This window comes from Lissotriton vulgaris, chromosome 5, assembly GCF_964263255.1.
Source record: "Lissotriton vulgaris chromosome 5, aLisVul1.2, whole genome shotgun sequence".
In the NCBI taxonomy this organism is placed as follows: Eukaryota; Metazoa; Chordata; class Amphibia; order Caudata; family Salamandridae; genus Lissotriton; species Lissotriton vulgaris.
This window is the reverse complement of record NC_141693.1, coordinates 1,992,487,339-1,992,513,343: the sequence shown is the minus strand read 5'-3', so window position 1 is coordinate 1,992,513,343 and position 26,005 is coordinate 1,992,487,339. Positions and strand designations below refer to the sequence as shown.

At 47.8% G+C, this 26,005-nt stretch overlaps 2 protein-coding genes across 2 annotated transcripts in view; both read left to right on the top strand.

Moving 5' to 3' along the window:
* The window catches only part of GTF3C5 (general transcription factor IIIC subunit 5), a 105,334-nt gene that overhangs the window by 76,009 nt on the left and 3,320 nt on the right, over window positions 1-26,005 (top strand). The window contains exons 4-10 of the mRNA XM_086924748.1: window positions 1,591-1,786; window positions 5,092-5,196; window positions 7,079-7,193; window positions 12,996-13,082; window positions 24,388-24,482; window positions 25,084-25,166; window positions 25,482-25,624. Of these exons, the coding sequence (XP_086780874.1) occupies window positions 1,591-1,786; window positions 5,092-5,196; window positions 7,079-7,193; window positions 12,996-13,082; window positions 24,388-24,482; window positions 25,084-25,166; window positions 25,482-25,624 (824 nt within the window). The remainder of the gene's footprint in view (window positions 1-1,590; window positions 1,787-5,091; window positions 5,197-7,078; window positions 7,194-12,995; window positions 13,083-24,387; window positions 24,483-25,083; window positions 25,167-25,481; window positions 25,625-26,005) is intronic.
* LOC147717970 (uncharacterized) lies at window positions 19,109-20,930 on the top strand. Its single transcript, XM_086924749.1, has 2 exons — window positions 19,109-19,417; window positions 19,519-20,930. Exons 1-2 carry the CDS (start codon window positions 19,378-19,380, stop codon window positions 20,832-20,834), a joined length of 1,356 nt encoding a protein of 451 aa, XP_086780875.1. The 5' UTR covers window positions 19,109-19,377; the 3' UTR covers window positions 20,835-20,930.

The following is a 26,005-nucleotide window of genomic DNA, read 5'->3' as shown; positions in this document are numbered from 1 at the left end:
CCTTTGATCTAATGCAAACACGTTATTTAATACTAACCAACAAGTTATCATGCAACACTGATCTTAGGCCTAAACTCCTACAGCCTTGAATGTTATGTAATGTAACTGGTCCTTTTATAAAGCGCTCTTACACCTTCTGGTACAGAAGTTCGCGCTATATAAAAACGCATTAAATAAATAAATGTCGATTGTCAAGGGGCCCGGGGAGGAGAAGTGAGCAGCTTCACCTTCCAGTCACGGTGGGCAGTGGCTTTGCCTCTTGTGTCTCTTCTGGGTCTGTGGAGACCTGATTAGGGTGGGGGCGGGGAGGGCCTGGTACTCTGACAAAAGTGCTGAAGGCTGGGGGTCACTGTGTGAGTGTGGCTCTCTGTATGTGTGTGTGTGTGTGGCTGTGTGTGTGTGTGGCTTTCTGTATGTGTGTGTATGGCTGTGTGAGTGTGGCTCTCTGTATGTGTGTGTGGCTGTGTGTGGGAGAGACAGCAGTGTGAGAGAGACAGCAGTGTGAGTGTTCTAGGGAGAGCATGGTGTGTGGGAGAGCATGATGTGTGTGCATTTGTGAGAGATTAAGCTATTGGCATTGTAAATGACAATGCCTTTTATTTATCTGTTTTCAAAACCAACACATAAATAAAAATGTTGTCATTTACAATGCCAATAGCTCTAACTTTTGCTAAGGCGAGACCATTGCATTGTAAATGCTTGTTCTTTATCCCGTCCTCTGTCGCCAAATGTAATGAAGTGCAAGACATTAAGATGGACTCATTAAGGTAGAAAGGATCCCATCCACAGGTAAGCTCTTAACAGTACATCCAGCAACTCTAACTGAAGTCTTTTGCAACATGGCATTCTCAACTGGTGCAGCTAGCATTCCAGGGCTTGCTGCTCATTCCATCTGCAGCAGGCTGCGCCCCTCATGGCAACTTCCTCTAAACCAGGCCACCATTATGGAATGCTGTTGTCCATGGGGGATCATTGTTGTATCATTCCAAGACGGCCAACGGGTTGTTTCGGCAACGTTTGAACTTTAAAACAATGATAGACTATGTACAAAACACTGCCAAATGGACACCCTCTTTTCCATTAGTTTCGTTATTGCAAGCAGAATGTTTAGATGGCAGCATATTTTCTTTTTTCTACTTGTATTTTTTTTATCTTGCGTATGTTGTTGAGTTTGTGTGATTTTATTGTGTTTGAGGATTAATACAAGAGTCGGTGGATAGGTGAATGGAAGCATTAGTGTAAGATGACTGATTGTGCATTTACACCCATCAATGACAGAAAAAGGCAATTTCATCCATATTCAGACCTAATGGTGTTGCTAGTGATTGTTTTATTTCTCTGTCTGACAGACTCCTGATTCAGGCTTCTATGAAATCTTGTGCCTCTAGTGACATGGAGAACTGTAAAAAATGTAATGCTGATGCCTTAGAAAGACAAGTATGTTTGGGGATGTCACTACTAGCGTGTTGGACAGTCAAATGTGCTGTCCACTCTGTGTGGTGTGGCACCATTGTTTGTTAGTGAGTGTATGCCACTCTTACATTTTGGTATAACAAACACAAGTTGGTGACCTGTTTCCTTACTTTCTAGGGAAGGCTACAACCAGCCGCAAGTGTCCAGTGAGAACCTAATCGGCCTAAGCAGGGCCCGCCGCCCACACAATGCCATCTTTGTCAACTTTGAAGACAAGGACGTTCCCAGCAAGCCCTTGTCAGCTGCACTGCAAAACTGGAAGAAAATATGTACCAATCCCATCGACAAACGGCTGGAGGAGGATCTGAAACGGGTACGGTACCTTGGGTCTATCTCACAGATAGCTTGATTCTCCGTACTCTTCTACAAGACCACCCCTCTCACCCAGCATTACTCCTAGTATTGTACCTGATCCCAACCAGTCCAAATCAGCGAATTCTTAGCAGCCATCTAATGTATCCAGTACACACCTATTGCGATATCCGAGAGTCACTCTGTCATGTCTTGGTATACTTAGTAGTGCAGAATGCATTGGCCGTTTAACCCGCCCCAGTTTGTACCTAGTGCAGTTGCCCAGCAGCACCCACCACATGTATTGTTCTACTCATTAAAGCTCTTGTCAGTTAATACCTAGTGCATCACCCCAGCACCACCCATCCCACTTCTCAGTATACTCAGTAGAGTTAGATGCACAGGCCATTCACTGTGCCACCTTGTATACCCATCACAGTGCTCCAGGCCATTCACCGTGCCACCTTGTATACCCATCACAGTGCTCCTGGCCATTCACCGTGCCACCTTGTATACCCATCACAGTGCTCCAGGCCATTCACCGTGCCACCTTGTATACCCATCACAGTGCTCCAGGCCATTCACCGTGCCACCTTGTATACCCATCACAGTGCTCCAGGCCATTCTTGGCTTTTACTAGATGACAAGAGGCCTTCCATTTCCTCCCTGTTGATACCAGATATAGTACCCTGGCCCATACCGCCCACTATAGTGTATTCATAGTAGAGTCCCACAAGCCATCCTTCTCATCCTGTTTATACCCTGTACAGTATCCCAGTCACCAATAGTCCACAACTTTGGAGAGTACCATGGGAATTCCACTGTACTGCAGGTACAGTGTGAGAGCCAATCACTCCACGCTTGTGTGTTCTTTGTGAGTACCACAGTTGATCCATCTCCCTCCAGTGGTGTAACACAGGCCCCCGCAGCCCCTTCAGTATGGGGTGGCGAGCTCCAGGGGGTCCCCTCTGCCCAGTACCCTGGCCTGAGACCTCCTGAGTGACTCTGGAGGGGGCCACTCCAGGTAGTTTGCAGGGGGGGGCCCTCAACGTTCGTTACACCACTGTCTCCCTCAGCTATCCCAGTTATCCCACCTTCATCCAGCACGTCTCTGTATTCTTAGCATCAATTCAACGCGCCACAGTTTATACCCATCGCAGTACCCTAATCCCATCTGACCCTCCTCTTTCTTATAGTATGCTGCAAGGGACTGATTGAACGCATGTGTGTGCTTTTTTACCGCAGTACCCCAGGCTTTGACAAACAATGCTCAGTCAGTGTCCCTGCCCTTCGAGGGGCTGCCCTTGTCCGTCTCCAGCTCCTGGGCCTGTTTCTTTGCCATTGAGCTCCTCTTCTTGGAGGTTCCTCTAAATCGCTACCCTCTTTTCGTGGGTTACCTACCAGCACTCCATTCATCTCCTTCATAACCCTCCTTCCAATCTTGCGGTGAGCACATTCTTGGCACGCTCCAGCAGTGAACCCAAGGCCACATCAGCGCACACCCTTCCATCAGCGAGCGATGCAGGAGCTGCATTATTGTTATATTGTTCGCCTGTGTGCTATTTCTCTGCCTCTGGAACTCTGTGGAACTTGCGGAAGGTCCTTACTCCTTATTGTAGTCATTCTCTGTGTCTGTGCTGGCCTCTTCTGTCGACACTGCTCTGCTTTGGGAATATGCTACTACCATTCAGGACTGTGCCTCATTGTTAAAAAGAAAATGGGCCACTCATTTTGAAAGCCTTCCTTGGAAGACTCTTTCATCAAATTGCTAGATTAACCTTCATAACCTAAGGACGAGGCCTGGTTTGTCAGGAGCTTTGTGCTGGACATGTGACATTATAAAAATCTCCTTCACTATCATAAGAGCAAAGTAAAAAAACAAACATCAATGTGCAGATACAAATGAGCATTGGCAAAGCCAGTAGGTCTCGTCTATATAATACAAGTAGTAAAGTATTGTTTAAGAAAATATTAAAGAAAAAACACTTGAAAACACTGGAGGAAAAGCAATACATATCTAATGCTATCTCAGAACTATACATGAAGTAATTAATCCTTATAAATGACACGGTTTGTTTCTTCAAATACTTTTCACTCTGGAAACTCTGAACAGAATTTAAAATTAAGAGGCCTCCGAATATACAAGGAAACGCTTGCCAAAGTCTCGTATACTTTCCCTAGGATTCAGCCATTTTGTCTTCTGTAGGAGCCCGGGGAGTAGATTTCTGAGCCACCAGAAGATATTCCGTGCTAAGTACACCTTCTGCCTCCGACACCAGCTGATTGGGTGCAGCTGGTGGGTCTTTCTCCGGCACCATAATAACCTTTTGAGCAAAAGTTTGTGCTTCCATGCAATATGTGGAACGCAGGAGAGCCAGCAAAATCAGCCCTTAACTTCTTCCTTTCAGTCAGACTCCGGCAAAAATAGCTCCATTGCTGCGCCTTAACTCCTTGAGCGCTCATGATGGCTCCCGGCTGTCAGGAGTCACAGTAGGCGTGTGCTCATGACGGCGGCGGCCGTCTGAACGTTGCCACTCCGCCCACGCGATATTAATTCCCCACCTGTGCGAGAGAATTAATCAGTGGGTGGAGTTTGGATGGCTCCGGGCCGCTATGAGCACACACCCACTGTGATTTATGACGGCCAGGAGCCGTCATGAGCACCATGGCGCCACGCCCAACACCGCTCCCCCTCCCACCCACCACCTCGCACCGCAGCGGAATTTGACCCACAGCGAAGGGGTCAACAGACCAGCTGGGAGCAATGGGGAGCAACACTATGTGGAAGGGGGCAGATATTTGAGGGGTGTAGGCAGCACAAGAGAGGGAGAGCTAGAAAACATGTGCACTCTTGTGGAGTGCTGATTGAAAAAGAAAAAAGTAGTCCCTAAATATGAGGACTCAAAGGGTATAAATCACTTAGTCAAAAGGATTTAGGGAGGCTTTGCTCCAGGGGAGGAGGAAACACTAGAAGAAGTAGATAAGCCTTCAAATATTAAACAAGCAAATGAGTGACAATAATGCCAACCAATAGTAAGGAATGGGTGGTCTCTAAACCCGCTATAAGTTCACAAAGCGCTATTGTCGCCCGATAACTTGCACTGTCTATTAGGCAAAACCTAATTTTCCTCCTAAAATATGTTTTCTCTACTTAGGAAAAGCTTTTCTAATGTCTCTCCTATTTAATGTTCCAAGCAATGCATACTTTTTAAAACAAATTTAGAATTCCAGGCCGTACATGCATTTTAATGGGATTATTCAGATTCACCTAGTGTCTTGGTCGAAGCCCGATACTGCACAGAATTGTTGAACGCTTTGATTTTGCAGTTGTTTGAGGTCCGTCCCATCTGGTCTCGGAACGCGCTGAAGTGCAATATCGGAATCAACCCTGAGAAGCTGAAGCTAATGCTGCCGTGCGTGGCCTATTACATGGTGAGTGAGTATGTAAGTCCCCGGCCCCAAGACGTGCTTATTTAGGATGAGACTGCGTGCTTGTGCTTGATGTTCCATCCAGGTGGGTGGTACAGAGTGAGTGCTTGCGCTACTGTGTTAAACCCCATGCTATAGGGCGAGTGTCTGCTAGGTAGACTTAAGAAGGTGCTGCGGGTGAGTGCTTGTGTGGGAACCCATATTATATAGAGTCTTCACTAGGTGGAATTCTGTAGATTATGCAGGGTGAGCGCTTGTGCTCTATTCAGGACCCTATATTTTACAGCGGGCACCTGTTACGTAAGGCAAGGTAGGTGATGCAAGATGAATGGGTGCGATGCTGTGCAGGACTCCATATTATAAGGCAAGTGCTTGTAGGAAAAAGCTAGGAATGCAATGCGGGGAGTGCTTGTGCTGCTATTCAGGACCCAATATTACACTGCACATACCTGCTACGTAAGGCTAGGTAGGTGAATAAAGGTGAGTGCCTGCTGGGTAAGTGGTGCGGGTGAGTGCTTGCTCTACTGTGCAAGACTCTGTTATACGATGATAGGCAGGCCTAGTGAGATGATGCGGGGTGAACGCTTATACAGGACCCACGTTATGCGGTGTCTGCTTGATAGGTGTTGAGGTGTGTTTGCTTGTTTTGTTGTGCATGACCCCTTATTCTATGGTGAGTGCTTCGCCAAGTCGTGCTACTGTCTGGAGTCACCTAGGTTTTTTCTAAAGTCGTAGAGGGGCTCCAGATCAGGCATTATGAAAAGGAGCTTGCGCTGGATTGCACCTTCCATTGCTTCTTCTGTTGCAGTATTGATGGATTAAGGAAAGGCAGTCCTTGGTGCCTATGAATAAGCTTGTTGACTTTCCATCTCAGTGCTTCTCCGAGTGCGAAGGAACCATCACACTTATTTCATTAAGTAAAAATGTACATGACTGTGAAAAAGTGAGAGTGGATGAGCGATGCTGTGTTTTTAGTAAAAAGGAAATAGAGTGGTGATGAGGCACTCCGCAGTGGGCCACTTAAGTCCTATAGGTGTCAAAGTGTATTGGGGGGGGGGTGAAATAACACTCAAAGTCATGTACACTGTAGATACTATTAAACTTTTAGGGAGGGAGACTGAACTGCCAGTAGTATGTATTTGATTGCATCTTTAAAAGCGATAGCTAAACATAATTGCAATGTTTGAATTGTTAAATATATTCAGAGTTGTGGATTTTATAGAAGTAATGTGAGGAAATATGTTTATCGTTCTTGGAGGCTCGATTAACCTCTTCGACGCTGATGACGGCTCCCGGCCGTCATGCGTCAAGGTGGGCGTGTGCTGATGACGACCGGGAGCCGTCATGACCACGCCCGCGATCAGAATGCTCAGCACTGCGGCAGAATTCGCGCCACAGTGATGAGGTTAAATATTATTTCACCGGGTGGAGGGCCAACTTTAAATGTTTGAATACCATTGGCTTATAAAGTATTTTCACAGGAATGTAGAATTTGATCAGGGAAAGCAGTGGAAAAATACAAGGGTGTTCTGCAGAGTATATACTTTGTTTTATAGCACTTGCTGTCACATATTCTGTGTTTTGGAGCTATGTAAATAACCAGTATTACCTATACCCAATGAAATGGTCCGCTTTAGCATTAACCGCTGTGTCTGCAATGCATTCAGAGTTGTGGAGCTGTGGAGCTCATGTTATGGTACAGCCTCACCGTAGACACAGCAATGAAGCCCTTCAATTTGTACCTGGTTTTCTCATTGATCATTGCTCAAAGGAGGAAGAAATAAATACCCCATAGCACCTCACTTCTCTTTTAACTCCTGGCTTATGGCTGTTCAACCCCTTCCTACCTGCCCTGTAACTCAAGACACTTTCTTCTTCTCTCCAGTTAACCGGCCCCTGGAGGAGTTTATGGGTGCGCTTTGGGCACGACCCCAGAAAGGACCCCTCCTCGAAGATTTACCAGGTCCTGGACTTCCGGATACGCTGCGGAATGAAATACGGTAAACTTCAAAGTCCCATTGCAGACTAGCTTAGGTATTGTCATGCCCATCTCAGACAAATATCAGCTGATATTTCCAAAGTGATATTTGGGGGTCCAGAAGGAAGAAACCTGTGTATTTGGAAAATCTAAGCCTATACTCCAAAGCAGCATGGACATTTCAGAGCCCTCAATCTCCATCATATCCCCTCTGAGTTGTACACCCAGCCCCGATTGTCTCTTTGCACCCTTGGCATTGTAGATTTACTTTTGCAAAGTGCATGCCCACAGGTGTCAGCATGCAAAGAAAACATCTGATAGCAACTTCTAGCCACAGATTCCTTATCTTAGAAACATCCCCAGGCATCCGGCTGTATCTGTAATTGTTTTGTGTGAAGTAACCCTGCGCCTGCATCTTGTCATTCTCTGGTGCCTAGAGTGTGACCATGACACCAAGACTTCAATCGATTGTCACGCCATGCACCCCAAGGCCTTGAGGGACCGATTCCTCAAGCTCCTTGCTGCTCAACGTGCGATGCCACAACGGTCTTGATCGTGGTTGAGAGGACTTATCAGAATTGGTCGCAGAGCCATAGATCTTTATCGCAGTTGAAGTCGTCCCACTCTGGTAAGTCCCACAAAAGAAGAAGAGCAAGAAGTCGAAGAGGTTTTTGACTTCACCTCATCAGTTGAAGTCATCCAATGAGACAAAGGAGTGTCATCACTCGGACCTGGCTCCTTGGTTGAGCCTGTGCCATGGCTGTCTCCGCGCCTCCCCAAGTTTCTGGAAACTTGCGTGACCTCGCCCATTTCTGAGAATTCAATGAGGCTAAGCATCTCATATTTGGTTGGCCCGTCCCCACTTGAGTGCCTTCAGGCCAAGCGTGTTTGTTAGGAGCCTCTACTGGTTCACCGTGGGCTGGTCCACCCTCTGCACAAGTTAGGCCTCTTGGGTACACAGATGGTTATGGGCTGGGCCATACATACCACCTGGACCTTCCCAGATGCTGATCCCATAGCCCACACTCCTGTGACCCTCTGGCTGTGCTGTCTCCATTCTTATCCCCAATTCCAACGGAGCCAGAGGGACGTCATCCAACACTGACTCTAGCACTGACTTGAGCCATTCCCTCCAGGCCGGAGCCTGAACCCTATTTCCTACAGGCTAGGACTTGGGCAAGTTTGGGAGGGGTACTGGACCTCGAAGAATACCAGCCCCTAGACCCAAATATGGACTGATGTGAAGAATCTGGGTTTACCAGTGGACTGGAAGCCACCCTAGATACTGACTTGGTCTCTCCTCCGGTACAAAAGGCGGTGGTGATGGACGGAGCATCTGAACCAATCAAATACTCACACCCAGTCAACAGATCTGGGTTTAATCCATCACCGTTCTTTAGCCCACTCTGCCAGCCCAGTTCAGACATGGCCATATCCAAATCAGTCTGACCCTGTGCCTCATGGGAACAGTCCAGCCCGAACTGCCAAGCCATGCCTTCCCTGGACCGGAAACAAGCTTCAGAGGACCGGTTTCTGGCATTTCAGCCGTCTTCAGCCTGGCTTGCTTGAATCCAGTGGCAAAGTGAGCAAGGCCATGTCTGAACTGGGGTGGTGTGGAGTGCAATAAAACGATGGATTTAGGCCCAGATCTCTGTACTGGGGTGAATGTAAGACATTGCTCTGCATTCTGTCCATCAACTGTTGTTTTTGCATTGGTCTCTCCTCCTACTGTGGCAACGGAGCAGGGAGCCACATTTGATATGGTGGTGAGTAGGGCGGCTGAGGTCTTGCACCTTCAGTTGTACCACATGGCTGTTGAGATTAATGTCTTGACGGAGATGCTTCAACCAGGAACCTCCCCTTCAGAACTGCTCCTCTCATTTAATGATGCCTTTACGTACGTTCTGCTCGGGCCTGGTCCGTGCCCTCCAAAGGGGCCCTTGTGGAAAGGACAGTTGCCCAACACCATCGCCCCGTCCCAGGGGACTAATTCGTTCTTCACCCAACACCCTACCCCGGAGAGCTTGGTGGTCCATGCCTCCACTTCCTAAGTATATCCTGGCACATTCCCCACCCCACCACTGGATAGGGAGTCCAGAAGGATGGACACCTCGGGTAAGAAAGTGTTTTCTCCCGCCAGCCTGGCATTGTGGTTTATGAGCATGGCATACCTTTTGGGACGTTACTCCCATTCCCTTTGGCATTCAGTTGCGCATGTGCTGCCTATAGTCCCGTAAATGGCCTCGGACTTTCTCTCCCAAGCTAGGACTGATGGGAGATATTCAGCTAAGTTCACAATCATATGTGGGCTGGACATGAACAACTTCATAATCTGCTGCCTTATGGCGCCACACCCGGCTGAGAGCAACTGGCTCTTCAGGGAAGGTCCGAGCTTTACTTATGAACATGACCTTTGAAGCTTCAGGAGTATCTCTCCAACATGGTCCAGATCTCGAAGGGCACTGCAAAAGATCTACAATGGTGGTTAACAAACCTCGATTGGGCAAGTGGTAGACCTCTCTCCCATCCCCAACCAGATTTGACAGTAGTGACAGATACATCACTCCAGGGATGAAGTGACCATCTGGGAGAGGGGAAGATCAGATGCTTCTGATCTTCAGCAGAATCCGGACTTCACATCAACCTGTTGGAGCTCCGTGTGATCCGCCTAGCATTGAGAGCCTTTCTACCTTCTATCGAGGGGAGGCTAGTTCAGGTGTTCATAGACACCACCATGTGGTACTACAGAAACAGGGCACAGTGAAGTTGTGGACTCTTTGTCAAGAGGTCCTGTGCCTCTGGACATGGCTGGAACATCAGGGAATTTCCCTGTGGTAAACACCTGGCAAGCTCTCTGAACACAAGCACACACCAAGTCAACCGAAGATGCCAAGAGGATCACAAATGGTTTCTCCATCCAAAGGTGGTGCAAGGTTTCTTTTAGCAGGTGGGAGAATCTTGGTTAGATCTGTTCGCCATCGACGAAAACTCGCAATGTCAACAGTTATGCGCGCTGGAGTTTCTAATGCGGCTCTAACTCAGAGGTGCTTTTGTCTCAAGTGGAGCTCAGGCCTCCTGTACGCCTTTCTGCCCATACCATTCCTGCACTGAGTTCTCAAGAAGATCAGGAACGACGGGGCCCAAGCCATCCTTGTGGCTCCAGACTGGACTCGAGAGAATGGTATCCTGAGCTGTGGAGCTTGGCCATTGGTCCTCCGATCAGTCTGCCTCTTTGGGAGTATCTTCTGTCGCAGCAGCAGAGGAGGGGTCTCCACCCGAACCTATCAAAGCTCTGTCTTCATGTGTTGAGATTGAGCGGCGACAGTTGACAGCTTTTGACCTTCTGTCTGAAATCTGCAATGCTATCTTGGTAGCCCACAGTCCCTGGCCCAGCAGGGCTCTGAATTGGGGACCTTGAAGGGCTTTTTATCTGCCACCCCGTTTTTCTGCAGCTGGCAGATCAGCCTTCTTTGAAGTCCCCTATTGCAAATAGGTTCATTAAAGGTCAACAACACGTTTCCCTGAGCTCTCTTTTTATTGCCTCAATCGGACCTTAATTTGGTTCTTACCTTCTTAATGTGCACTCTCTTTGTACCACTTCATTCTTGTCCTCTTTGGCTTCTCTCCATCAAGACTGTTGGAGTTAGTGAGCTACAGGCACTGTCCTCTCAACCTCTCTACATCTCCTTATTCCCCCCAACAAACTGGCCTTTCAGACTCCAGCATCCTTCTTGCTGAAGGTATTCACCCCCTTCCATGCCGGCTAGTCCATCACTTTGCCTACCTTTTACGCTCCACCTCATCCCTCTAAGGAAGAGGAGATACTCCATTGGCTGGACCCGAAAAGAGTGTGGTCATTCTACCTTGACCACACAAATTTGTTCTGGGTGGACTATCAACTCTTGGTGGGGTGTGTCAGGCCAAGAAAGGGAAGGCCAGGCAGAAGTGGACCACCCACCCGATGAAGTGTGGTCTGCATAATAAATCTTCTACACATTGGCCAAGAAGCAACCCCCAGAGGGTTTGGGTGCTCCTTTCACCAGAGCTAAGGCTGCGACCACTGCATTAACATGCTGAGTTCCGATACTGGACACCTGCCATGCAGCAGCGTGGGCCTCGCTGCACACATTCACCAAACACTATTGCTTGGACAGTCTGGTCTGTCGGGATGGGTACTTTGCACGTTCGGTCCTGCAGGACTTTCTGTTTTAAATCATGTTCACAGACCCGCCTCCAGGAAGGTATTGCTTGGGTATTCATTCTAATGTAAGAAATCTGTGGCTATAAGTCTTTATCAGATGAACAAGTTACTTACCTTCGGTAATGCTTTACCTGTTTGAGACTCTATCTAGCCACATATTCTTTTCCAACCCACCCATCGTACCTGCTCTGCAAATGGATTTCTAGGGACATGGCTTTCCTCGTTCAGGGTCCTTGTTTTCCACAACAATGGTCAGTGTTCTTTGTGGCTTCACTGTCCTGGGGTGTAAAGTCGCAAAAAAGAAAGCGACATCAGGGTGCTGGGGTGGCACCTAAATAGACACCATGCATGTTACCTCCGGCGCAGTTGACGCCACGCTGAGCTGAACGACACAACCTACGGACGCACAGGGGTACTGCTCTCGAAAAATTTCCGGATCTAGTCTGAGACCTGGGGATAATTCTAAGGTAAGGAATCTGCAGCTAGATAGCATCTACCAGATAGAGCATTACTGAAGGTAAGTTGCGTTCAATCCTATTCAGTGAACGAAAGGCAATGCCCTCAGGCCTCCTTGAAGTCTTAAACATACAAAGACAAAAATCTCAAAAATGAGCAGTCAGTGAGGCCGAACTTTGCCTCCTGTGAGTACATGAGCACAGAATGCTGAACCCTCCCACAATGAAACGCTTCTTACGCATTCCGGGGCGTAGACATCGAGAGATACATACGACAGAAAACCGAGCTCAGTCTGAGACTCCGCAGATGTAGGCCCTTCTCGCCCGAAGGATTGAAAGAAATTTTACTGATAATATACACTTTTCAGACATTAAACTACTAGTTATTTATGAATGCTCCTCGCGCATGCCAATACAAAGAGGCAGTATACGTCAGACCGCGAGTACAGTATACGTGGGAGACGTTAGAGCACAGTGTAAGCATAATAAAGTGCAAAATGGCTGCGATTGAACAACGTGGGGAGTTGGTTGAATACAATATAAATAAACAACATTTAAAAAAAGGCAAAACAAGATCACAAAAATTAACCTTAAACGAGTAAACCATAAAATAGAAAATGTTATTAAAAAGGCATTATTGGTTTAATCTAGTGTAATAAAATGGACCTATTCGGTGTTAAGACTTTCACTAATTTTCATGTTAAATTAAGTGGGTGACATTAACTTGCCGAGTTACAGATCAATGAAAGCACACATTCCAAACCAAGCATAATCATATCTCTCTGTATAAAAAATGAAATTGGTGTAAATTGCAAATTGCAGCAAATGTGGTCCCCTCCTGTTGTAAGACTGAGTTTATTTGGTTATCTTCTCCATGCTTCACATTATTTGGGGGTAATTGTTTGATAGTGGATCTAGCTGCTTGTTAATACTTTTTGTAGAGACATACTTTGGCAGTACACTGTTTGAGGCTCTTTTCTCCCATGCTCCCCATTGGAAGACCTGAGCCAGTGCAGTGATCCCGAGGTCAGCAGATGCTGTATGCAGTGACATTTTTCTCCAGTGTGTTATTTGTGATTCACAAAATGCCAGTGCTTTCATTTTTTTTAATTTGACTTTCCCACATTTCTTTTCCAGTTAGTGAAGCATTTTGTTTTCTGCCCTCCAGGGTACGCACCAAACGAAATGCCAGTAAAAGCCAAGCGAAGCACTTACAACTATAGCTTCCCGGTCACTTTAAGTGTCAAAAAGCAAGGTAATTTATGTGTCTTGTGATGAGTTGGGGGAATGCCCTTTGCGGGAAAAGCCCCTCAGTAAATGCTTGTTTTGTTTTAGTTATTGTTGAACTTCATATCCTTCTATTACTTACCATTTGCTTGCGACAGTATTAATCTATTAAATGGCCGCATTAAGGCGGATTTTAAAAAAGCACGAGGAAATAATGTAAGCAGTGACACAGGAGTTTAGTTAATGCTTGTTTACTACCCTATGTTTAAATATTTTAGCAATTGTTCAATTTACTTTTTTTTTATTGATGCACGTCCATGATTGTAATGATTTTTACTCCAGTATTGGAACTTTCATAGATTCCCATGTTTGTATCCTTCCCCGTCGTCGGAATGAGCAATAGAAACCATCACTAAAACAGAACCTAGGCCTAGGACCATTTTTGTTTTGCAACCTATCCACCTCTTTTTGTAAAAGAGACCAAAAAAATGAACCAATCAGATTAGCCTCGCCCCTTAGAACCCTCATGAGAGAAGCTCAGAACTTCAGATTTTCGTAGCCGTTGTGTAACCAAACCACTGAAGATGGACGAGGCTGAGCTATCCAAGGGGAGGTGGGTGGATCGCATGGGTATCTTTTCCAATACTGGAGAGCCAAAGTTACAGGTAAGTAACTTGTTTTGTTACTAATCAAACAATAAAGTTTTTATCACCATTCATTAAGGCTTTTTCTACAAACAAAACAGTATGATTTACACTTGAATCCTTGTGACTAAATGAACTATAATCCGTTTCAACCAGTTGTCTTTCCTGAAGAGATCAGACCCGCCCTCTTATTTGCAGCCACCATCGAAGCTCCTAGGTCTGTACAGGCTGGACTGTGGGAATGCCATATCAAAGGGCCTTCCATTAAGCTCACGTACCTCAGACGATCAATCAGGATGTATAATGCGTAACAAATCACCTGTGAGGGCTTCAAGGCGCTAGAGTTGCTATCTGTTTCGCGGTGAGAAAGGAGAGGGCACTCTGAGAAACAGGGGGACATGCAGAAGAAAGCAGTAAAAAACATGGCAAAAGCAGGAGAAAGTACTCAGAAAAACGGGGGAAGGAAGGAGAAAGCAGTGAAAAAAAAGGCAAAAGCAGGGAAAGTACTCAGAAAAACGAGGGGAAGGAAGGAGAAAGCAGTAAAAAACTAGACACAAGCAGGTAGAAAGCGCACAGAAAACAGAGATGAAGCAAAGCCGAACAGCAGGACGGGAGAGCAGGGTCCTGACAAACCGTGCTGCTGTCCGTATAACTACTATTTCTTTAGACCAGATCCTCCGGCACCCCTGTTTTTTTTTTTTATTTGCGTTGGTTACCTCTTCAAACTGTCTTATTTATGAATATGTCTCTTCCACCCAAAAACCTAACATTACCATTCACGGTTCTCCCACAAATGAATCTGTCGCGGAGTAACATGTCCAGAAGCTGGTGAGGGACCAGGGCAAAAAACCTGAGGAGCATCTTCAAGCAGCAACTCACAGTTGTGTCTTTGTGGAACATACATCCCTGACAACCCACCACTGTGCAAGCCTGTGCTGGTGGCACCCGCCTGCTATGCAAATACACATAGAACACAAAATTGAGGGGTTTCTTAAGGACACTCACTTTGAGACATCCTGTTCACCTGTGCCCTTTGTCTGCTGAGCCCCTGAGTTCCCGCCAATCCCTGTTTGTTGGATACTTTCCACAGGGAAAGTTGCCTACTTGACCAATAGCCCCATGTGCTTCAAAAATCCTGTTTTTGTATTTAAACCTCATACGTTTCAGAGTTTGTGGAGTCTTTTTTGACATTATTTTTTTTTGCTTTTGTCATTACATTATATTTGATCATTTGTGCTATGCTCTATTACGCCATCGTTTGATAGGGTCTTTAAAAAAAAATGGTATAACTCTGCAGCTGCTGGAAGTTCCTAGCTGGGGAGCAGCAGTCTTATCTACTCTGCTACCACTAAGAATCGCTCTCCCTAGCAGGGGAGCACAGTCTTTTCCACTGTTCTTACACAGACGCGCTCTCTCTAGCTGGGGTGCCACAGCCTTTTCCACTCTCCTTCCACTGAGATGCACTCTTCCTAGCTGCAGACCCGCAGTCTTTTCTCCTCTCCTCCTCCTGGGTTGCGCACTCTATAACTGGGAAGCATCTCTCTCTCTCTCTCTCTCTCTCTCTCTGTCTCTCTCTCTCTCTCTCTCTCTCTCTCTCTTCTCTCTCTCTCGTTCTCTCTCTTTCTCCCTCGTTCTGGTGCTCTCTCTCTCTCTCTCTCTCCCCTTTCCCTTTCATTGTCTCTTCCTATCTGGAGAGCTCAATCTTTTCCACTCTCCTATCAATGAGACCCACTTTCCTCCCTAGCTGGAGAGCAGCACACTTTTGACAGCAGGTTGTCGGACTTGGACCACCGCATCGTGGAGATTGCAGCTTTACTATGCATGAAGTTCTGTATCTTGGGCAACAGTGACATTATTTACAGAAGTGTCAGACGCTCGCTTGAAGTCCAAAGGGGTGAAGATGGACAGATGATGGTCTCTGAACCCTTTGACAACACGGAGGAACTTGTAGGCCTTGTTCCCTGCCCTAGCCTTGGCTAATGTGTGCTTAATCAACCCAAAGTTCCTATAGTTCCCTGCATTCACACACTCCCACACTCTGGCCCTGTTACGTGTACCCTTATCCTCTTTGCTTTTTCGTAAGTGCCTGCACTTTCTTGCCATTGCACCATCTCATGTTGCTTTCATAATCCTGCATAAAGTGATGCATGTCAGTGCTTGGCCATGTCCGAGCACTTGTCGCAACCATTGCAAGGGTTCAGGGGTCCTGCCTTATTGCGGATGTCTAGTTTGATAATAGAGGCTGCATTTCAAACCCTGACCAGCGTGTTGTTGTATCTTTCTAAAATGTTTCCTGTCGCCTTTCACTCTTTGGATTGTCAGTGTCCAGGCTTTACATGGATGTTGGAATTTAGTGTTCGAGGCATGTGGGCTGCTAAATTCATATCTTAGCATTAGATCGCCGCCTAGTGTTGGGTCCGGATGATCGCACATTGTTGTCCTGGAAAAGTCTTCGAAGTATCCTGAGATAGGTGGCTCCTCCCCTGGACTACAGTGCGCATGGGCATCGGCTCCATCCCCAGATTGTTTTTTTCCGCCATTGGGTTCGGATGCGGTCTCGACGTCTCTCCGTCGGAACCGAGTAAACTTCAATTTAAACGGCCAAAAGGCTTTGGGTTCTTTACGTCGGTATTGTTTGCGTGCGGTCTCGAGTTCTTCCGTCTCTCGGAGCCGGAATCAGCGGAGTTTTTACCACTCTTCGGACATCGAGGCCTTCTCATCGCGACTCGACACCAAGTTTCCCAACATGGAGCGGAGTCCGTTTAAGCTCTGTCCGCTCTGTGGGTCCAAATACCCACATATAGACGTGCACCCGGTCTGTAACAAATGCCTTTCGCCAGACCATGACGAAGGAAGCTGCAGGGCCTGTGCGAGTTTCAGGTCAAAAAAGACTCTCACGATTCGGCGCGCGGTGCGCCTTGTGGCCAAACAAGCGGCCCCGGATCCAGAAAACATCTTCGACGACCAAGAAGAGGAGGACCAGAGCCATCATCTTCAAATCTCCCCGCCCGAGACGGAGGTCGAGGCTGATCCGGAATATGACGACGACGGAGTCGTGGGTCAAGGCCTTGAATACGTCGACGAGGTAGGGGACGACGATATGGTTTATGGGGCCGCGGAAGATAGCTCAGGGGACGAGCTATGCCCCGAACTTGACGGACATCGGGAGCGGGTCACGGGATCGCCTGTCGGCCTTACCCAAGACCCTGTAGCGCAAGCCACGGCCCCGCCTGCTGGCCCGGCCACGGACATACTTGCTGCGCCGAGGGTATCGAAACCGAAACTGAAAGCAACGGTCTCGACTGCACCTAAAATGGCCGACCCGAAACCGAAACCGAAACTTAAGGATTCAGTCGTCCCTAAGATGGCGGTCGTAACAGCAAAAACGAATAAACCGGCAGCCTCATCGACTCCGTCGACCTCCGGTCCGCAGAAGTCAAAGTCAAAATCGGCGCCGGAAGAGAGATCCTCTAAAAAGGGTGGCACGCACAAGACAAGCGCGCCGGCGCCGGCAAAGCCAGCCAAAGCAAGCGACACAGCCCCGGCTCCGACTGGGACATCTGCGCATCGGTCCAAGGACTCGGGGTCGTCCATCCCTCCAAAAGACCAACGGAACGTCGCATCCGAAGGCAAGGCCACCTCGTCGGTGCCAAAGACCACTGTCACCGACGCATCTCTCGTTGCTTCTTCACTACAAAGAATTAGGGAGAAGGCCTTTTCTTCGTCGACGCCAACGCCATCGACGCAGAAGGCGGCGGACGTCCCGGTCAAGCCCGCAAGTAAACTCCTCTTCCTTCTACCGCCAAAAGTGGCGCCGAAGGCATTTTCATCGAAATCGACGCCAAAGAAGTCGGAGTCTTCTACGGCAGGGGCATCTTCAGGTCAAGTGCTCGACCCAGAAGAGGATTCGGAGTGCTTCATAGACGCAGACACGGGAAAGTTAACCCTTTACAAAAGGAAGATCACTTCACAGCCGGTGGAATCCTATGTCATCCCCCTAAAGAAGACAAAGTTTCCACAGGACGCCTCAGGCCTCATGGAACCTATCCAGCCCCCTCCAAGAAGGAGCCCAACACCGTCTCCAGACCACTCTGAAAGTGAGGGCTATGGTGAAGATGAACAATACACGTTCCCGGTCAATGAACCAGATGCACAGCCGGATTCATATGATGTCATTGGGGACCAAGGCACCCAAGATATGGGACAAGACCCACAGGCTTTCAGTACACGTGCATCCCCAACAGAGGATTCTGCAGGTTTTCATGCACTCATTGAAAGGGCAGCTGCTAATCATGATGTGGACATGCATGCTGACCCAGTTGAAGAAGACTTTCTATTCGACACCTTTTCGGTTTCGGAAAGAACTGTAAAGACACTGCCTATGCTCAAAGGGGTCCTCAAGCATGCTGCGGACATCTTTAAAGAGCCTACCAGGGCAAGGGTGGTCAACCCACGTATTGAAAAAAAGTACAGACCAGCGCCTGCAGACCCCGCATACATTCGAGGACAGTTGCCGCTTGACTCCCTAGTGGTCGCAAACGCACGAAAAAGGGCCAACTCCCAAACAACGGGTGAAGCTCCTCCCCCGGATAAGGAGTCCAAAGTGCTAGAGGCAGGAGGCAAAAGAGTGGCTGCGCAGGCTGCCAATTTCTGGCGTATTGCAAATACACAGGCACTACTGGCACGTTATGATAGATCACATTACGACACACTAGAGCAGATTGTGGAACACCTGCCTCCGCAGTTTCAAGAGGGCACCAAAATGATTATACAAGAAGGACAACTGATCTCCAACGCGGCCATAAAGTGTGCACTTGATGCCGCGGACACAGCCGCTAGGGCCATTAACACCAGTGTCATGCTAAGAAGACAGGCGTGGCTCCGCATATCGGGGTTCAAACCTGACATTCAAACAACCATACTTAATCAACCAGTCAATCCGGATAGACTGTTTGGTCCAGATGTTGACACCACCCTAGAAAAAATTAAAAAAGACACCGAAACTGCTAAATCTATGGGGGCCCTACAATCACAACAGTTTCGTGGCAATAATTTTCGTCGCTCAGGTGCCCGTGGAGTCACCAGAGGACAGATGGGTCAGCACTCACAGTTCACTAGAGGTGGAGCACAATCCTCGTACCCCAAACAAAACAAAAGGGGCTACAGGGGAAACAGCAACAAAGGACGCGGCAGAGGAGGCAACAACTCACGCTCCTCTGCCCCAAGCAGCCAGTGACTCTCTGTCACTGCCCCCCGACCACTTAACACCTGTCGGGGGGAGAATACAGCAGTTCCTGCCCGTCTGGATCAACATCACCACAGACAGGTGGGTGCGACAACTTATCCAGTACGGTTATTGTCTAGAGTTAAAATCCACTCCACCCAACATTCCACCAAGGCAAAGACCTATGTCCGCAGAGCACTTGCACTTATTGCAGCAGGAGGTGTTGGTGATGCTGCAAAAAGGAGCAATCGAGCTCGTGCCAGTGGGAGAGGAAGGCACAGGGGTATATTCCCTGTACTTCCTCATTCCAAAGAAGGACGGATCTCTCAGACCAATTCTGGATCTCCGTCCCCTCAATCTGTACATACTTTCAGAGCATTTCCATATGCTTACACTGCAGCAGATTCTTCCTATGTTAAACAAGGGAGACTTCTTAGCAACCTTAGATCTCAAGGATGCTTATTTCCACATTCCACTACATCCGTCCCACAGAAAGTACCTCAGGTTCACTATCCAGGGCACGCATTATCAGTTCAAAGTCCTACCCTTCGGAGTCACAACAGCCCCAAGGGTGTTTACCAAGTGTCTGGCGACAGTAGCAGCGCACCTCAGGAGGCAGAACATCCATGTCTACCCCTACCTCGACGACTGGCTTGTTCAAGCCAGGTCGGAACAACAGTGCGCCGCGGACATGTCGACTACCATTCACCTCCTTCACGACCTGGGTTTCTCGTTGAATTACCCAAAGTCACACCTTCAGCCGGCACATGTCCGGCAGTTTCTGGGTGCGACAATCAATACCCTGACGGCCAAGGCGCAACCAAACCAGGTCAGGATAGACAGCATGCAGTCTCTAATCCAGAAGTTCAGACCGGGACACTCACTTCCAGCAAGAGTGTTCATGCAGTTGATAGGCATGATGGCCTCCTGCATCTTCATAGTCCCTCACGCACGGTTGCATATGCGCCCGCTCCAGGAGTGCTTAGCAAACCAGTGGACACAGGCTCAGGGACAATTAACAGACCTAGTGTTGGTTACCAGTCGGGCATACAACTCTCTGCATTGGTGGACTCCACACAACCTTTGCAAGGGCCGACTGTTCCAGGAGCCAGTGCCACAGGTTATCCTGACAACGGACGCATCTCTCCAGGGATGGGGAGCTCATCTGCTCACTTATACGGTGCAGGGACTATGGACGACGCAGCAACAGAAGATGCACATCAACTATCTAGAACTGATGGCGATCTTCATGGCGCTCAAGTCCTTCATTGTACATCTATGCAACAAAGTGGTGTTAGTCCGGACGGACAACATGACCGCGATGTACTACATCCAAAAGCAGGGGGGCACCCACTCACCACAGCTGTCTCACCTGGCTCAGAGCATGTGGAAGTGGGCCATTCAGAGGAACATCTTCCTCATGGCAGAACACCTCCCAGGAAAGGACAATCAGATGGCGGATCTGCTCAGCAGATACAGCCATCAAATGCACGAGTGGGAGATACATCCATCAGTACTCCAGCCGTACTTCCAAAGGTGGGGTCATCCAGACATAGACCTGTTCGCCACAAGGGAGAACGCAAAATGCCAAAGCTTCGCCGCCAGGTTCCCACACCCGCAATCGCAGGGCAATGCGATATGGATGAACTGGTCAGGCAAATTTGCGTACGCTTTTCCCCCGACACCTCTGATACCACTGGTGGCGAGAAAATTAAGACAACACTCGATGACACTCATCCTAGTTGCTCCAACGTGGGCGCGCCAGGCATGGTACACCACGTTCCTCGAACTCTCAGTGGTACCGCATCAAAGACTGCGCCTCACGCCCAGACTTCTGACGCAGAACCATGGAGAAATTCAGCATCCAGATCCGCAACAGCTCAACCTGGCGATCTGGCTCCTGAAGTCTTAGAGTTTGGATACCTCAACCTACCTCCTGAATGCATGAACATCATCAAGGAGGCGAGGAAGCCGTCAACCAGAGCATGCTATGCCGCAAAATGGAAGCGTTTTGTCATTTACTGTGCACACAATGACATAAACCCGCTAGATGCATCTATCCCTGACATCATTTGCTATCTGTTACACCTTTATAAGTGCAAACTAGCGTTCACTTCTATTCGGATACATCTGTCCGCCATCGCGGCTTACCTTCAAAACAGGCAGCATCTCTCGGTCTTCAGGGTGCCTGCCATTAAAGCGTTTCTTGAAGGTCTGAAACGAGTCATTCCCCCAAGAACACCGCCAGCTCCGGTGTGGAACCTCAATGTGGTCCTCACCAGACTGATGGGACCACCATTTGAGCCACTGCACTCGTGTGAACTGCAATTCCTAACGTGGAAAGTTGCTTTCCTAATTGCTATTACGTCACTAAGGCGTGTTAGTGAGCTGCAAGCGCTCACAATCCAAGAGCCATTCATTCAGATTCATCCAAATAGGGTAGTGCTACGTACTAACCCCAAATTCCTTCCAAAGGTGGTGTCACATTTTCATCTCAACCAAACTATCGATTTGCCGGCATTCTTCCAGAACCCACAAACAGTGGCGGAAAGAATGCTCCATACGTTAGACGTACGGAGGGCATTGATGTACTACATAGACAGGACACAACACTTTAGGAAAACAAAACAACTCTTTGTTGCCTTCTCACCACAACACAAAGGCAACCCGATTTCCAAAGCAGGAATAGCCAGATGGATTGTTAAGTGCATTCAAATCTGTTATCAAAAAGCCAAGCGCACTTTAACAATACCCCCAAAAGCGCACTCCACACGCAAATTGGGGGCATCCATGGCTTTCCTAGGAAACATTCCTCTAGAGGACATTTGCAGAGCAGCCACGTGGATTACACCACATACCTTTACAAAACACTACTGTGTTGATGTACATTCCAAACAGCAAGCGGCTGTAGGACAGGCTGTTCTCAAGACACTTTTTCAGGTTTCTGCAGCTGGCACGGGCAACCGCCGCTAATGGAGGGACTGCTATGTATTCTATGCTAAGATATGAATTTAGCAGCCCACATGCCTCGAACTGAATATGCTACTTACCAGTATGCATCTGTTCTTGGCATGTAGGGCTGCTAACATTCATATCGCCCACCCTCCTCCCCGGTGCCTGTCGCAGCTGCAGATATACTATTGTATTCAATCATTAGCATGGACATCCTTTACACTTTTCACTCCATCCTCTGCCACAATGGCGAAAAACAATCTGGGGATGGAGCCGATGCCCATGCGCACTGTAGTCCAGGGGAGGAGCCACCTATCTCAGGATACTTCGAAGACTTTTCCAGGACAACAATGTGCGATCATCCGGACCCAACACTAGGCGGCGATCTAATGCTAAGATATGAATGTTAGCAGCCCTACATGCCAAGAACAGATGCATACTGGTAAGTAGCATATTCATTTTTCAAATGTACCTGGCGTGTATCATTTACGGCTGCGTCAACCAGCATCTTAAATGTTGTCCTCTTTAGTGTAGGCCGAAAAGTGTACTTTAATCTTGTGCTCTCTTGCTTGATCCCCTCAGCTGCTTTTTACTCTATTTTTCCTTCTGCATGGTGTTGCTTTGTCATGTGTGAAGTATGCCTCTGATAGTCGAATGCATTGTTCCTTGTGTAGGTTGACTGCAACCTGGCTTTGAATGGGAAGGTACAGAGTGCATACCCCAGCTGTGGGTGTAGTGTGCATGTAGAAAGGCATCTTTAGACGCTTCTCAGGTTCGCAGCTACTTGAAGGTTTCCAGCATGCATGTATTCTGATACGTATTCAACCCCTTCGATGCGGATGACAAAGCCAGCTCGTCATGGCCGTTACCTGTGCTGCACGCATGACGAGCTGGCTTTGTTACGAAAGCCGCGATTTTCAAATTTCAGCGCGCAGCGGAAAAACCGCTAGCGCGCATGCGGTTAAATGGACCAGGATTGCCAGGCCTGTCGATTCTGTTGTTTTGCCTAAGGCTGACCCTCGCGGTGTTTTAACCTCATGCTCCAAATCATATGAAGTTACCCTGAGAGCAGAGTGTGAGGGGGATGAGACATCCTGGGGCATCCAAATTAGGCCTTTGGGCTCCTAACGTTTGGTCGAACAAGTGGTAGCAGCAGACCCGCACAGCCAGGCCTCCCCTGAACCTGCTGTCAGTGTGCCTGTGCACCAGCTTCAACTGGAGGGAGTAAGAGGGGGGGTAGTGGGCCTTGGGAGCAGACATTTGATGGGAGCGGGCTCCAGATATGCAGTGACTGCTTTAGAAACTGTGTCTTTCAGTTGGAGTTTTATAAAAAGGCCTGTTGGCCCGTTAGGACAAAGCTGGAGGCACACGCTCTGCCTGTGCACGCACACACTCGCTCTGCCTGTGCACGCACACCCTCGCTCTTTAACAGCAGGGCTCTGTATAGATAGCTTCTGTACACAGCCATGGCCCATATGTACGAAACTTCCATTTTGCTTTCCTAAATAGGGAATCCTAAGAAATCGTTATTTAGGAAATGCAAAATATATGTACTAAAATAGAGATTTCGTAATAGGGATTCCAAGAGAGTTGCAATCACCATTAGGAAATCGCAAATTAAGAAATGCAAAATCATTTGTTCCTATGGGCCTCAGGCCAAATAGTACGAATGGTGTTGCATTTCCAAATGTGTAATTTCCTAATAGGAAATCGTAAATTAGGAAATGATAAAGTATTCATACCTATGGGCCTTAGGCCCCCACCCCGCCCCTTTAAACAAAGGGTAAAAAATAATGTTGCTCGTGTAGAGTGCTCAAATTCCCTCTAGGCAAGTGGGCGCTCTGTGGCGCTGGTAAAATGCATTTTAGGTGAATTTTTACAAATGGCACCTTGGTACCATCACATTGGATCCAATGGTAATAGCATTTACTAAATGCCATTTCGTATTTAGGAAATGCTATCTACTTGGGGTTAGGAAATCGCAGATAGGAAATCTATATCTGCAATTTCCTATTTTGGGAATCGCACAGTGCGAGTTCTACTTGGTAGAAATCCCATTTTGCGACCGCATTTCCCCTTTTGTACATAAGGAAAGCCTATTTAGCATTTCTTAACTGCCCGAAATTGCAATTCGGTCCGTTAATAAATGCTAAATGGCTTTGCGCATATGAGCCCTTGATCTTTAAACTTTTGTGGTCAGTACACAGAAGTCTTTCGCTATAAAGAGAAGACTAGACCCATTGACTTGGTCTGGGGTTGTTCTGACTTAGGGTTAGGTGTATATTGGGTACAGTGTAGGGTAACCCAGGGTCTGAGGGGCCTCTTCCAGATGCTGCTTGGTCTGAGTACTGAAAGCTGACACACTCTGATGTCTAATGTTGCTTGATATTGCCGGCAGCTTCTGCTTCATATAATGTTCAGCCTCATAACATGTACACACTCCTAGATCTAGCCAAAGAAGTTTGTTATATGCGGCACGTGTAGGTTGTAAATCTTCTCTCTGCCCCTTGCAGCTGCACAGTCGATAAGTATGCAGGACTTGAAGCATGGGCTGGGCACGTCCACCGCTGCGGATAAGAAAACACCAGCCAGCAAGCTGAAGCCAAAAGTAAGTATAGGTATTCCAAGCATTGAGCACCTCTTTTTTTTTTTTTTGGGCCTGACTCTGGTGGACCTGCACTTTATCTCTGAATGCTGCCTCTTGGCTTGAAAGTAGGCCTGGGTGGTAAATTCCGTTCAGCTTGCGGAATTTGGGTAATTTCGCGTTCTGCGGAGAACATGGAATTGCCAAAAATTCATCTGCTTTGCGGAATTGTTTGCTTGTTCGCGCTTTCAAAATGCGCGGTCGCGAGATATTTCCCCCTGAGCACGTAAACAGCGTTCGCGAACATGAAAAAAGCATCGCAAACAGGCGGAACAGCAATTCCGCGTGTTCGCAGAACTCTGCGTGCTCGCGGAGATTTATTACTGTTTCGCAAGCTGTGCGTAACACGACTATGCAAATTCCGCCCACCCCTACTTGAAAGCATGCTGAGACACACACAAACTCTTGAAACCCACATGTGTTTGTGAAGATGAAACTGTGAATTGTCACCCAGAGCAAAAAATTAAATACTGAACAGCTGGCCGATTGCCCCAGCATGTCTCTCGCGCCTGAAACTTGCAGGACTTTCATGTAGTAATGGGTGTTCATCCCTCTCTCTGTCTAGGATTCCGCATTCATCTTCAGAGAGGGAGTGTTGCCTCAATACCGACAGATGTTTTATCAACTCTGTGACCTTGACATGGACAGGTAACGGGCCGAATTCTTCAGTGTCTCCATAGCCCTCACATTGCCTCTTTCTCTCTGTCCTTCAGAAGATGCACTGCTTTGGTGATGCCTAGTTCAATTGAATCTGATTGTTGGATTTGTGCTTCTGGAACTTTTCATGGTGGTAAAAATGATTATAGGATGTGACCTTATTACTAACTTCTATACTTCATGATTACGTTTCCTCCATCCTCACCTCCTTAGCCTGTACCCGCCTGTATCAACCACACTGCTTTGTGTCAGTGGAACCACAAGGATGCTGGTCCCTGCACTTCTGAATTTTTCGCCCTTTTGCAGCCTGCAGCATATCATCCATCGCAACGACGGCGTGGAGGCTGAATGCACTGAGCGCGACGGCTGGTGTCTCCCGAAGACGAGTGATGAGCTGAGAGACAGTATGTCCTCCATGATCAGACAGATTATACGATCCAAGCGGCCAGGTAAGCACAGCATCAGAAACGAGCAGAAAGAGGCAAAATAATAGTATAAAATGAGGCGAAAGAGGCAAAAGAAAAGTCAGAAGTGAGTAGAAAACGAGCGGAAAAGGCAAAAAAAACGAGCAGAAGAGAAGGCAAACAAACTGGCAGAGGAGGCACAAACTGAAGGCATCGGAGGGTAGCGGACTGCAGGCAGCTGGACAGGAAAACTATTGCAGGGGAAGCTGGTACGAGGATGAGATTTTAGATTTATCGTGAGACTCTTCAGACAGCATTGAGTCTAAGCTGCACCGATTCTGAATTAAGGCATTGGCGTGGGTTCTGGGAATAATCATCTGATGGTACGGGGCTACATATTTTTTGTCTTGTGTGCAGGGGCGGTTG